Genomic DNA, 14,028 nt, shown 5'->3' with positions numbered 1-14,028 from the left:
TCAGGTACGAGAGCTCTTCTATCGAAGTATTGTTCTACATCCAGAAGCCGGAATTTTGTATCTATACCGCGGACGGGACGAGCACTTCATTCATCAGTGAGTACTTGATAAACCCATACCCAGTGTTATCACCGCACAGCTTCGGCCCATCGTTGAGGTCCTCGTATTCAAAAGCGTCGTCAGGTTGCAATGATAGATGGTGTGAATTATATATATATGCAGATCCAGCTTCGCAGGCAACTGGTTTCTCGGAACCCCGTATTATCATCTCTTACCACAGAGAGGTGAAGTTTTATTTGACGAGTATAAGGTGAACAGTAGGAATCCTCCTTGGTCAGAGGCTACACTCTTTCTTAGATACTACCCAGAATACGGCTTTCTGAGAAACATTCCTTTGACGTCAAAGTCACTCCCTTCACCTAGTGCGGCTCGCGGAGTTACACTAGGGAGAAAGAAAAAAAGCCTGAAAACTTGGTTTCCCTCACAGGATATTGGCACAAGTACCCAAAAATGAGTCCAGGATAGAATCAAGAATCCAGACACGATCTTTAGATATGATGTAGGCTAAGCTAGCCCATACACTGCAGGCTGGGGAGATCATGCATCGACGAGACTGAAGCGTCACGCCCACGCTTTTGGCCACAGGCGTATTGCACGGACAATACCGAAATCAACCGTCGTGACCTAGGCCCTATTTGACACGGGCGAATGTAATCGATGGGTAACAGTAATGGACTTTGAAGGGTTGGGATATAGACTCAAGGATTATCGATGATGTTGGAATTAGATGTCGTAAGCATTCCCCAGGATTCATGTTCCAATTTTTTGATGACAAGTCCGGAAGAACTTTGGTAGAATACGATCCAGGTCGAGAACACATCGTAGAGCCCCGTAACTTCCCCAAATACCGTACTGAATACGATCAGAACGGATGTTGCGGGCCTTTCCGATCTAACCCGCCAAAACCATCACAGACTCCACCTCCGTTCCGAGTGCACTGATAGATGGAGATTACTTTTGAGGCTGAATGAATGTTTGCTGCTCAACCTTGTCATCACCATCGGATTTAACTCAAGGCCAAGCACCGGGGATAGCAAGCGGCGACTAGCCCTACGATTCGGGATGGCCGATGGGCTGCTCAAATGAGGGTTATGCATATGTCGTGACCATCACCGAAAGAGGCCCGCTCCGAACCCCGACGACGGTCCTACCGTGCGTCTTGGGCCCGGCACCATATCCGCGTAGGCGCAGGGATGAAGCGTGATCGGAAACGGGGCGTTTTTCTTCTTATTACCTTGTGTGATCCATTCCGCAGAGGCTTGGTTGGGCCTTAGGGTCCTGATGGAGAGAAAATGTTTCCCGCAAGCCGCGGGATCCAGAAGCTTTCTTCGACCAGCCTCGTGCGTATTGTGGCGCTAACATTGGTTAGGCCCCCAACGTACTTTAAGGATGTTTTACGAGCAGCCGTATCCTCACATCGCGGACAGAAAAGGCCCAGCAAAGATTTGCTTGATCGCTGGGCAGGTGGATACGGCGGGGGAGAATGGCACGAAGAAGGGCCGCAGAATCTCACGGGAGCGCAACCCATCGAACAATCGGCGCGCTAGCCGTTCGGTGCCCCATTTGGGCCGTTCGGCGTCGTCCGGGCCAAGGAGCTGATGGCGACAATGATTGCGCGTCTGTGTCCTTGGCCAGCAAGGCTGACTGACAACAAACGGAGCGGATCTCCTACCAAGGATGTAAAGGCTTCTTGGTTGGGGGCGATGTTTTTTTGAGTCAACGAATGGAGCAACACGTTGCGGGCTGCAGACTGCGGCAAGTCTGTAACTCCGTCAAAATCTCCGACGGGGAAGACCAAACAGCAGGGCAAGCAAGGTTGCCTGTGTGGCTGGCTGGTATTCGTATGAGAGAGTGAAAAGCGAAGCGAAGCGCAGGCCAAGGCCTTTTGCAGTACCAATCGGCGAGTACTGTATGGGATTGTGGCTGAAGTGTGTGTGAAGTGTGAGAGGTATGTCACTTGGTGGTTACTGTCGTGGTGCTCAGTGGATGTGCCGTCCGTCGTGTGTGTCTCCAACGAGTCTTGGGAGGGCGGAGGAGGTCTTGTCTCGGCTTTCGGCCCAGCTCCAGAAGGGGGGAACGTCATGCATCCCATGGCCAACCCTCTACAGAAACCACCGCAGCAGATGTCACCGCCACACCTCTTCAGCGTCATTCGGGCCTCAGAATGCGATCAGCTAGTGTGCCAGCATACAGTACCGCGTAAGTAAGAATGGCTCAGTGGCCAGACTGTAGGCGCAGTCGGGGAGACAAGGTGGATCATCCCTAGCAGTAAGGCATAAGGCACGCGGGAAAGGCTTGGCTTTTGGAGATGGCTGCGCAGTGACAGTCGAACATGCTGTTGGAGGAGGGGCGGCAGTGAGCCAGCACCCAACAAATATCCCTGTATTTCGTCCTGTGGTGGTTTTTTGGCCTTTAGGTTGGCTCCCGAATAAGAGCAAACCGAGCTTCAGCATCGACCTCGCGCGTCACAACGCCTTGTTGTCAGGGGCAAGCAAGCACAAGGAGACAGGACCCTGAACTGCTGAGAGGCCGAGCACACAGCACATGGAGGGGGGAGAAGAAAAAGTCAAAAAAGACGGTTTGCCGTCATCCCGTCCAGGGCGGCCACACTGTTCGTAGAAGGGTTCTCCCGCGTGTTAGATACGGTTACGGACCCTTCCTTGCTTTTCTGCTGTGCCTTGCTTGTTTTGTCTGCTGTTTCCTGTCGTGAGTCTCCGCCAAACATGGCTTGGGAGATGAGGTATATGTGTGTGTTGGTGTGCCGTCTCTCCGAGCTAAGGTGTCCGAGAGATCCATCCGCTCTGCTGGGCTGGGCTGTAGGTTGCGAGACTGAAAAGAGAATAAACATCCCGATCCATCCATATGCGCGGGTGACTGACCACCTCACACGTACCGCTTGCTTCACACCCAAAACAGCTCCATCAGAGTCGACGGGCACACAGCTCTGAGCTCATTCTGTCTCCCCCGTGCCGTCACCAAACGACGTGTGTTGCCCCCTCTACTACCCCTAGCTCCCGCCGAGAGAAAAGAGCTATTTAAAAAACCGGGAAGCAAGGCGACTGAGGCAGTCGGAGGCTAAAAACACAAAGACGACAAGAAAGTTGCATACATACCAAGATTAAGCGGTTTGGGATACCACCTAAAAAAAGGCTTAAGCCAGGCTCCCCGCCGTGTCGCGACAGCATTGACTTTCAGCTACCGTTACCGCTTCTTGCTCTTGTTTCCGCCAGGCTTCACAGCAAAAAAGGACGGTAACCTGGCAGAGAAAGAAGCTGTCGGCAGAGCCTGTAACTACCCCGCCATACGCGCGTTACTTCCAGCGGCCCTACGAGCCTGCGTCTCCACCGCGGTCGCTGGGCCTGCACCCTGCAACTCGAACCTGGGCCCCGTCACCATTGGATCTGCTCTGCGCTTGGGGACCCAGCCCAGCCCAGGGTAGATTGATTATTACGTCGAGCCCCTCCCTCAGGCCCCCAGCTATTGTTGCCGCGCCGCCGCTACGAGCCTGCACCCACGCTACCTATCTTACGCTACCTTCCTTACCTTACCGCAGATACCTCGCCTTACTCGCTCCGGGTCTGACGCCAGTCAGCTCTATCCCATCACCTCGACCCTTTTGACGACGTTCATCCTCCTCCCCCAACACCTACGAATATTCTTTTCTTCCAAGAGCTTGGCATCGACAAGAGGCATACTACGACTCGCTGTGTGCTCCCCGGGTAGCTCAACAAGGCCCAAGACAAACATCGCCGATGGCTTCGACATCGCAAGATCAACCCCAGAATGGTGCCGCTGTAGCGTCCGCCCAGGACCCGGCTCCGGCCGTCAAGTCTGACCTGCAGCTCCCCGTCCGCACCAAGAGCGATGCCTCTATCCCTCCGCCGGGTCAATCTCTGACGGGCAAGCAAGAGCACTGTATGACGAATGACTGGCATTTTCGGGGACCATGCTGACATTTCTCGCTTCCAGACCTCAAGCGAGAGCTGATCTCCGAGCAAGTCAAGTACGAAATCTCAGAGCTCAACTCTCCTACGGCCCTAAAGCGCTTCGGCGCCCCCTTCAAATCCGACGTCGGCGAGGTCTCCCCCTTGGACTCCGAGCTCCCTATCCTGCGCTACATCTTCGTTCACCACGTTCGCGATTTCCCGTTCCTTGACAAGGCTAAGGAGAAGGAGTTTTGGCAAGACAAGCTGCAACTGGTAAGTAACAATCAAGCTTCCCCGCGCTCTCTGGAACGCCCACAAAACCCTCCGCCGGCACAGCTTGCGCTGACTCGTTTTGCTCCCACGTCTAGTTTCTGGAATCCTTTGCGACTAAGAACATTTCATCCTCCGAAGACAGATTGGAAGAAACGAAGAGACGCAAGTTGGCCATAAAATGTCAGAAGCTAGTCGAGTTGATGATGGTGTCGGGTTGCAAGACCTCCTCGGGCTTCGAAGAGAGGATACGATTTTCCGAGATCGAGGTCGTGGACAGCAATGCGATTGACACGGGAGTCATGCACACAATGCCGGAGGGAAACTACATCAATGGCTGGGACGTGAATGTGACTGCCGTGCGCATTACTTCGGAAAGGAAGACCATCAGGACTCACAAGCATGCGGTAAGCTTACCCCGAAACAGACGCGGAGCTTCACTAACACCATGACCAGGAATTTCTCATGCGCATTCACCGCAAGGGCGAACTCGAGTTTTTCATCGGTAGACGGTATGGCGATTTTATGAGATTGCACAAGAGACTACGTATAGAGTTACCCGGAAAGGTCCTCCCAACTTTACCCAAGAAGAACAAGGCGGATACCACGACGTCGGGCCTGTTCTCCTCCCTCACTGGTGGTGGATCTCCTGACTCTTCGGCGTCGTCAATTTCCTCTGTATCGACACAAATGACCGGCCTCGCTCCCCCGAGCGAGCCTTCTAAGCTATCAATCAGAGGTGAGCGACCTTTCCCCCGTCACTCCTAACACGCTCTCTAACAGCATCAACCAGGGCACAAACGCGCAAGCTCTACCACTTCCGGCCGCAACTCACCCCGCGTGTCCACCGACAGCAGACCGAGAAGCCCTCTTCCTTTTCTCAGCAAGAAGAACAACGAGCCCGTCACGTTATGGCGGGAGAGCCAGCGCGTCTCACTTAGGGCGTTTTTGCGCTCTCTCCTGTCAAACCCTCAGATTGCGCAGACCAAGGCCATGGAGGAATTCCTCACAAAGGACCCAATCACGCCGACCGATGCCGATATCGACGACATTGAGCGGAGAAAGGCTGTTGACCAGTTGCGCATGGAGGAGCAGAAGAAGTTCTACGAGATTGCGCGGAAGCGTGCAGCGGAGCTCGACATCTACATGGAAGAGTGAGTGTCTGCGATGTGAGAGGCGTAATGTGTTACTAATGGCTTCCCAGGTTCCGTCAGGAGATTGTTGAGCGAAACGGTCTGACCTCGCTCTTCAAGGAGATCAAGGATAAGGAGACCATTCAGGACCTGAGCATCCAGTACCGCAAGTTTGCCGAGTGGTTGAGGATAGAGGTGGCAGCTACAATCTACCACCTGTTCCTCGCGGAGGACAACTCTCCTGAGCTGTTTGCCCAAGCTAAGAGGATCCACTCGCTCATTCCGTATACCGTCATGAAGAACGTTATTAGAATCGCTAATCCCGCGGCTGTCATGTCCGGTGTCCTGGACATCTTCCTGGCACAACCCTTCGGCACACGCTCACTCCTGCAGCGCATCTTTTCCCTTACGTTGAACGACGGCATCCGGAGTTTCCAGAAGTCTATTGACACTCTTGCTGCTAAGATTGGCGATGAGGTCCTGACCAAGAAACTGAAGATGTACACGGAAGCCGAGGAGCACATCAAGGTGGCTATTCGGGAGGAAGCTCAGTCGGAGGACATGGACATCATTGTGGTTATTCTGCGCTCGGAGTACCTTGAGCCTGCCTTGACCTCGGAGCAAATCGGCCGACTGTACAACGCTTACGTGGCATTCAACAATGCGGTCGAGAACGTGGACGAAGAGCTCAAACAGGGCGCGCAACTGTTTTCGTACCTTAAGCAGTTCTTGAAACTGTGCACGAGGCAGCACGACAAAGCGATGATGTTGCAGTTAGTCGAGGAGCCAGTAACCCTACAGCTCTTTAGGGATCTCTTCACCATCTTCTACGAGCCGCTTGTCAGGGTTTACAAGTCTGCGAACGTATACAACAGCGTCACCGACTTTGCCGTCTTTATCGACGACATGATTCAGGTAAGATGGTTCTCATCGAAGTTAGGATAAATCGCTGACATATTTCTAGGTCGTCGAGAAATGCCAGGAGCAGGACGCTTCCGCGGACCCGAACCAGACTGTTCAAGCGTTCATCGACCTCTGCCAGAGGCACGAGCACAACTTCTACAAGTTTGTGCATGAAGTTCACACACACGACAATGGACTTTTCGACCAGTTGATGGGTTGGATAGAAGACATCCTGGAATTTCTCAGAAAGGGCCCCAAGAATGGCACCTTGAATATCAACGCGCTGTTTGAGGGAGGTGTCAGCTCTGGTACGATCGACAAGGCCAAGGTCATCGAAGAGGTGAACGCTCTCATCGCCTGGCAAGAGGCCAGGAAGAAGTGGCACCATGACAAGACGCGGCAAAAGATGGCTGCCGAGGGTAACGGCGGCCCAGATCTCGTACCCACGGGCTTTTCTTCCTCCGATTTCGGTCTTGATCAACAAGATCTTCAGGACATGGCCTATGAGGATGAAGAGGACGACGAAGCAGAGGCAGAAGAGGAAGACGAGCTCGACCCTATCGAGGCCGAGCGTCGACGTCGCGCCAAGAGACGCGACAGGCTTCGCCGGAGCGCTGGCGAACCGGTCAAGCCGCCAGTGTCTGAGGTTCATAAACTCAAGGAAAACTTCCTTGTTATGTTGCGCGAGGTTCTTGCCGAGTAAGGTTCGAAAAGAAGCATGGTATCCAGGATTTGGGTCATACAAGGGAGGTAAAGGGTCGGGCAACTGGGGGTATTAAGCCCCGCGACGGCGTATACCTGGTTTATTGCTACTATACCTTAGTTATTGCAAAGAATTTCTTCGTTAAATTGGAGTTCATCAAACGTGATGCAGGAGGTTCATTAGCAACGTCATAACTATTGATGAGCAGGTTGCCATCGCGTGATGATTGACAAGAATGCTCCTATAATGTTCTTTCACATGGCAGTCATGATCACGTTTCTTGCTGTCTGGCAGGAAAACTTACAGCGGTGATGAACGTGGCATACTGTTGAGATATGCTCCCAGACGGTTACGTCGCTTCATTTGAGTCTCCTATCGCATTATTTGATGCGAGACGTTTCCAGACGAGGGCGCAAACCGAGAATTGGCTAAACTCGTTCGGGGATATTGGTGAAGTAACAGCATTCTTTTCATTATTCTTGATGAGCTCCCTCGACAAGGAGGCGCTGCTATACTCATACAATTTCGCGAGTGTCCCAACCATTCTGGACCGGGAGAGAGGCATAAATTTCACTTTTAGATCTTCGCATGTGCTATGTGACCACCATGTAAGCGTAAGTGAAGGAAAGCGGCAGGCACGGGGGGACTCGAACACACTTGCTGCCAGGACTCAGTCGGGCAACCACTCACCTGACCTACATAGGCCAGCCTTTGGTCGTCTGCTTTCAACCGGCGAGAACAACAAATTGGCCCAGTGGTCAGGTCAGCGCAATCGCAGCGCCCTGGTGATCCATTATCTTCTCGGTGGGGTTAAGGGTTCAAGTGAATCCTTTTAGCATTTCAACCCTTTTTTTCAATTCTTGGTTTTACCATCGCTCCCTTTCCCTTTCTTTTCGCTTCTCTCATGTTCAGTTCAGAGCTAGCTTTGAAGTTCGCAACGGAGACACGGAGGAGGATGTCAACTCAGACGGCTGCGACGTGCTGCAACCCGGCCGAATCAAGACCCCAGCAGCGCAGTTGACATGTGGCATCGAGAAAACGAGCCGAATGTCTTGCATCATATCATGCGTATCACATTGAAGGTGAACGTCGCAGAAGTAGTCGTTTCTCGACAGGGCAATAGCTCACCTTCCTCTGACCTCATCATAAGAGACAACCGTTTTAAAAGAACCAATCCAATTACGCACAACCAACGTCCTAAGTACCAGCTAATCTACAATCATAACAAGGGGTATCCTCAAATCCAATCGCCCAAAGCAATCCATCCTGCTTCTCCCAATCGTAACCCATTCCCTCCCTTCTCATCAGTGCTTCGAGTACAGATCCATAATGCTCGCCTTGAAATCGGCAATCTCCTCCCTCTGCGCCCGGTTGCGGTCCTCCAGACTGGCAACCCTTTCCTGCAGCCCGGCAATCTTTTCATCCTTCGTCTTGAGGGCCGTCCTGACGCTGTCTCGCCCTCTCGCAATCCCCTTGGCCTTCATCGCGTACCGCCGTAGCACGCTCCTCACCTCTCCCATCGTCGCCTCGTCCACCGTCTGCCCCTTGAGCAGGGCCATCACCTCGTCGGTCGGGTCCAGCTGCTCCTCCTGGGTCTGCGACGCCGGCGGCGACATGGAGGGGTTCGCAGTCATCGACGACGCCGTGCTTGCCGCGGAGAAGGACCCGGTGCCGGTGTTCCTCCTCTTGGCGTCGGGGAAGAGCGTCCTCGAGACCGTTCCCGGGGTATCGACCTCGTTTTCCGCAACCCTTCGGGAGGATGGCGTGACCGGCGCCGCGTCCCTCAACTTCTTTGCACTCCGCTCCATGGCTTCGTTCATCTGCCTCTCTTCATCGGACGACATGTCCCCTAGTCCGAATTCATCCTCATCATCGTCGCTGAACTCGAAGAGAACCCTCTTCCTCTTTGCGGTGCGCGAGGGCGTCTCCGCCTCCTTTTGTTGCGTAAGGTAGTCACCCATGGACCGCTGTCTAGGCGTGGCTGTCGTCGGCGTTGGAAGCGTAGCGGCAGGCGCAGGCATAGCCGCAGCCGCAGGCATGGCCGTACCGTTCTTTGTCGGCTCGTCCTCCGGCATGGGCGGCAACGTCAACGTGTTCCCCTCCGCCCGGTTCTTCGCATCGTCGTCCCAGAGGAAAAAGTTACAACCCCTCGACTCGCACGTCCAAAAGTACCGGCCATGGTTCTTTCCCTGCTTCTTGGTCTGGAGGTACTTGGCCTGCATCCGCGGCTCGCAGTTGCAGTACCAGTTCCCTTCCAGGTAGAGCCCGTCCAGCCGCTTCTTCTGCGACGACGGGGTGTTCGGACCACCCCCACCATTGCTGTACCCGCCGCGCGAGTACCGGTTGTTGCTGGAATTGCTTTTGCCGTACGACGAGTTGTTGTACATCAACCCTCCTCTCCTGCCGCCGCGCGGGGTCCTGGTGAAGACCATTTCGCTCGAGGTGTTGGTGCCGGTGTAGTCGACTTTACGATGTGGATGGGTCCACGGCAGTCGGCGGACCATGGATTGGGGGTGCAGGGTAGGTTTTTTTCTTAGAGACAGGTCCGTTTCAGCGGTGGTTGGTTCACTCGGACGGGAGTGATGTCATAATCCTTTGGTGTACAGCAAACTTGCGCTCCTTGTGTTTGTATGCAATTTGAGATGTGCCCTGCGTCGTCTGAATCGATTGTCCGTTGAAACGGGGAAACCGCCAGTGGAGTGGCGACTTCCCCGCCTTTATCGTAAAGCTGGATGCCCTCAAGAAGTGGACAACCCAGAGGACACGGGAGCCGGAGCTGAGAATTGTCGGGTGGCTGGGGGAGCAACGGGGTGGAGCTTGGGCCGGCATGCTGGTAACGGGACGACGGGAAGCTAACTTGGTGGCCCCGCCTGCCGCGCGCTACCAGCTGGAAACCCCTGCAAGGCACCACGGCCACGGGTCGAGGCAGACTGCGGTGACATGCCACGACCCTGGCTGCGGCCAGCTCTGGATTTTTGCCGATAGATAATGTCTCATAAGCGGGGGAAATCTTGTCAGTCAGAATCGTCTGCTATATGGGTACTCTACCGCGCACCATACCGCAAAGGGCCCTCGGCTGCCGTTTATTGAACGCCACTATCACAGCTGAAAAGCACCTCGCACATCTCATCACAGATAAAGGCCTTGGAAAATTACTTGGTATTAGAAAATGTACTCGAGCAAATCATCAAGACTTGCCCTCGAGGGGTATAATCATATGAGAGCCTGTCTGCGAAGCTATAAACACCTATCCTTCCATTCAACCAACCATCCGCCCCCATATGTGCAGCATCCTCAGCGCCCCATCATCCCAGGGGAGAGACATGTGCCAGCCAGCCAACAAATCCAGTCTCTGTATGTAATGACGCTCGCTATGCACAACTTTGTAAAACAGCCTGTAGACTGGACTGCAGTTTTTTCTTCTTCTCCCCAGCTCCACTCGTTACATCCCCGGCTTTAGACGCAAGAGAGAACGCGGGTATATGAAAGCCAAAAGGGACCACAAAGGAAATAAGCTGAAATAAAGACATGAATCGAATCTTTTGACAGACTCACCAGCTTTGGTGGCACTCAAACCTCGTAGAAGTAGTCTTCATCTAGACCTTCCCGGCTGGGGACGACGCCAGCCCCTGGAGGAGGGCCGGTGTATGCAGCCTCTATCCTCACGTTCAGCAGCCTGATCTTCAGACCAAAGTCACTAACCAGGTTGACCAATTTGTTCGTCTCGGCAGTGATTGGCGCCTGGTTGAGCAGCATCAGAAGGCCATCGAGCCACTCTGACGCCAGACTATGGGTCACAGGGTACAGCGTCAGGATGGCCTGCTCCTTGGCATCGCCGCCCTTGGCTGCCTCGGCGGGGTTGACGTAGCTGAAGATTGTAATCTTGGTTGTCGACTTCACCGTCGCGGTGTTCTTGAGCGTCGAACTACTAGTCGCGCTTCGAGTGTCTTCGTTGGATGCAGAGACGTTTGACACCACTGAACTGATCGTGCTGAGGTCAACCTTCTCTGTCAGAATATCCAGGCCGGGGTCCTGTGATGTCTGAGTTTCGAAGTCGGCGTAGTGGAGGTATCTCCTGTTGTGTGACAGCTTGGCAAATCGCCAGGGCCGTGGCGTATATAACCGGCGCTTGGTCTCGTCTCGAGGATTGGTGTCTCGGCGGGGTAGCGGCTTCGAGAACCACGAACCCTGAAGCAGGCACCTGATGCGCTGCTCCTTGACAAACTGGAGGGCTTCTTGTCTCAACTCCTCTCGGACTTGGTACAAATGTTGACCCCATTGATCTTCAAAAGACAGCTCAAGCAGCTCCATCTGAAGTTCACGTAACCTGGTGCAGTCGTACTCCAAGAGCTCCTCTTCCACCTCCACCACGTCCTTCGTTCTGACAGCTTGACCGACAACCTGCTCAATGAGAATGCGAACAAGCTCTGCGACCTTCTCAAAGTCCAGTTGCTCTGCAGCTGTGGATTTCCAAACGCGGAAGAAAGCCTGCAGGCCAGCGGTGTGTAGCCTCGACCACTGCAGGAGGAGCGGTCGGAAAAGTTTCTCGTTATTCTTAATACCGTCCAAGCCTTGATAGCTCTTCATCGTGTCCTCAATCTCCGACTTCTCAACCTCGAAGTGATCGTAGAGGATCATGGTGACAGCAAGACTTGCTCTCGCAACCGGGCACCGCTCACTTCTGTGTTTTGTCGACTGCTCCAACAGCAGCTTCTGAAAGCTGTCCTCATTCTTGCGAACATAGTCGGTCAAATCCATCATGCCCAGGAACCCAGGTACTTCGAATTCCTGCGCGGGGCTCTCCGTCTCGAAGCCAAGTCTTCTCCACTTCTCAGGATTGTGTCGTCGGCTCCCCTTTTTGCCCTCATTCAGCTCATCCAGTCTTGAATGCCCATTGACCTGCTTCTCCGGATTGCTCGCCAGATGTAAACCCTTCAGGCCGCGTCGGTGTTCAGGCCTCTCCAGGTCAACCCTCACCTCGCGCCACTTTCTCAGTAGAACCTTGGTCAAGGACTGAAATTCGAGCAGTGGGTGCGCGAGATCTTGCAATGAAGAGCTTTGCATGAGATTATACACGGCCTTGATTAGGCCCAAGTCCTGCAAACGCTTGATAAACTTTGACCACTCCTCCATAGCAGGCGACCCCGGCTTCGTGCTGCTGTCGCTGGAGACGGCGTCCCTGATCATGGCATTGATGAGCATGAGCGCGTTGGCGCACAGGGCGTGGTCGGCGGACTGCAACTGTGAGATGACGAGTTCGAAGAATTGCGGGTACACGGCGACGGCTGGCTTCAGCGCCCTGAAACCAAATGAGCCTGGAGTACGCGGGGTATTGGGCCGGCCGGAGGACTGCGAGTGTGCGACAAGTGCGACCAGAATCGACATGGCGCCACGCAAAATGTTGACGAGGGGGTTTGTTACGATCAATTCGACGATGCGCTCGACCAAGTCACCCGACGACGAGCCCTCAAAAATCTCCCAGCCCATGTCCACCTCCAAAAGACGCGTGAGACTCTGCAACGAGTACGCCAGCGTGTTTCCTCCAGTGCTCATGATTAGACGGCGTAGAACGACCAGTCCGCCGGAAGATATGAAAACGTCTGCGAAGGCGGGATCGTTGATGGAAGACTGCAGCTTGAAGACGGCCATTTTCCTGGCGGCGTCCTCGTCACTAGCGAGTCGCGACAGGAGCGCGGGGATGTCTGCTTGGTCCATTGCGGCGGCTTCTCGAGAGAGGGTATATGCTGGTGCGGAGAGGTGTAAGCAGGGTCGGCGCGGAGACCGGTTGTCGAAGCGGAAAAAGGGTCGCGTCGGTTCGTCAGCAGGAGGGGAGAGGAGTCGCGCTCAAATTCATGGCCCAAGGTTGTTGTGCCAGCTATCGGGGGGTGCGTCTCGATCGTGGGGGTTATATAAACAGAGGAGGGCGTCCGGGGTAATGTCTCGAAGTTGTGGCCGCGGAAGAGGGTCCGTGTCAAGGAGAATCGAAGACGGGCAGAAGCTTCTTCGCAGATCCTGCGAAATGATGGTGAAGGACGCGGCGTCGATCAAGAATATAAAAAAAGAACTCCTGGCAAGTTTGTGGTAGCAAGCAAGGGGGTGAGGAAAGAGATAAGGCAAAAAGAAGGGACTGGTTCTGAGTAAGGGACTAAAAAAAGGAGACAGACGCAGTTGAGAGTGCCAGAGTGTGGTGAGGGCTGTCGAAGCAACCTAACAGACCAGATGTTGGCTTCGGTCCGCGTTGGATGCGCACGGCCGGGAAGTTTGCGCATGTCCTGCAGGAGGTGGGAAAGCACAGGTGCAGCGTCCCCCAAAACGGCCAAAACGGGGAGAGACCCAGCAATCTCCAAAATTAAAGCGGGGGTAAACACGGTTCTCGAGTCATGATTGGCGAATGGGATCCTGGTCAAATCCCCAAATCAAGTTGCAGGCCGCTGGGGTGTTCGCCAGTTGTGGGCACCTTTTTGGGGAGAGAACCTCCAGCGTCTTGGCTTCGACTTGAGTCCGAGAGACGGGACAGCGGCGGGACTGCGGCGTCTGGCCATTTGGTTCAGCGTCACTCACGAAGCCAACCGTTTCACCATCCCTTCCCACCGGAGGCCGTTGATCATTCCACTGCATCTGGAAGAAACCTAAACAAGATTATCCATCACCACAAGCGGCACCACTCGACGGCGTTCGTCGGAGGAGCGGGTCTCGTGACCATCGTGCTATGGCCGCGTTGCTCGGACTGGATTTTGACTCTGAAAGACAGTCCATCACCATCGGACGAGCGAAGCTTTTGTACGCGGCAGACGGGACATCAGAAGGGAGATCACCATTGCACGAGCATGTCTGGAAGCTTTCAGCCAAGGATCGGCGCTCCTTCAGACCGAGCTGTTCTCTTCTTCCATTCGGCGTCATTCATGTGTGAGTTCAGCCGCATGCGAGAACTGACTAGGAAACCACCCAGTGTTTCAAACATGAGCAGTGGTAGATGCTGTAGTTGTAGTTTGCCTTGCACAAGGATATAGTTTGGCGATAACACAGGCCCATG

At 54.1% G+C, this 14,028-nt stretch overlaps 3 protein-coding genes across 3 annotated transcripts; 1 reads left to right on the top strand and 2 right to left on the bottom strand.

The window, feature by feature from the left end:
• Positions 1-3,812: 3,812 nt before the first annotated feature.
• Positions 3,813-6,995, top strand: GCG54_00004667 (PX domain-containing protein; the record flags this gene model as incomplete). Its single annotated transcript, XM_045404713.1, has 7 exons — positions 3,813-3,975; positions 4,030-4,259; positions 4,355-4,663; positions 4,713-4,995; positions 5,050-5,410; positions 5,461-6,304; positions 6,354-6,995. The coding sequence occupies 7 exons, from the start codon at positions 3,813-3,815 to the stop codon at positions 6,993-6,995; spliced, it is 2,832 nt and encodes a 943-aa protein (XP_045262656.1).
• Positions 6,996-8,299: 1,304 nt separating this feature from the next.
• Positions 8,300-9,499, bottom strand: GCG54_00004666 (uncharacterized protein; the record flags this gene model as incomplete). Its single annotated transcript, XM_045404712.1, has 1 exon — positions 8,300-9,499. One exon carries the CDS (start codon positions 9,497-9,499, stop codon positions 8,300-8,302), a length of 1,200 nt encoding a protein of 399 aa, XP_045262655.1.
• Positions 9,500-10,565: 1,066 nt separating this feature from the next.
• GCG54_00004665 (Engulfment and cell motility protein 2) lies at positions 10,566-12,710 on the bottom strand (the record flags this gene model as incomplete). The annotated part of the gene is made up of 1 exon (XM_045404711.1): positions 10,566-12,710. One exon carries the CDS (start codon positions 12,708-12,710, stop codon positions 10,566-10,568), a length of 2,145 nt encoding a protein of 714 aa, XP_045262654.1.
• Between the last annotated feature and the right edge of the window lie 1,318 nt (positions 12,711-14,028).

This window comes from Colletotrichum gloeosporioides (genome assembly GCF_011800055.1).
Source record: "Colletotrichum gloeosporioides strain Lc1 chromosome Unknown consensus_54, whole genome shotgun sequence".
NCBI lineage: Eukaryota > Fungi > Ascomycota > Sordariomycetes > Glomerellales > Glomerellaceae > Colletotrichum > Colletotrichum gloeosporioides.
Note: the sequence above shows the minus strand (reverse complement) of the source record. Positions and strands in the feature narration are given on the sequence as shown.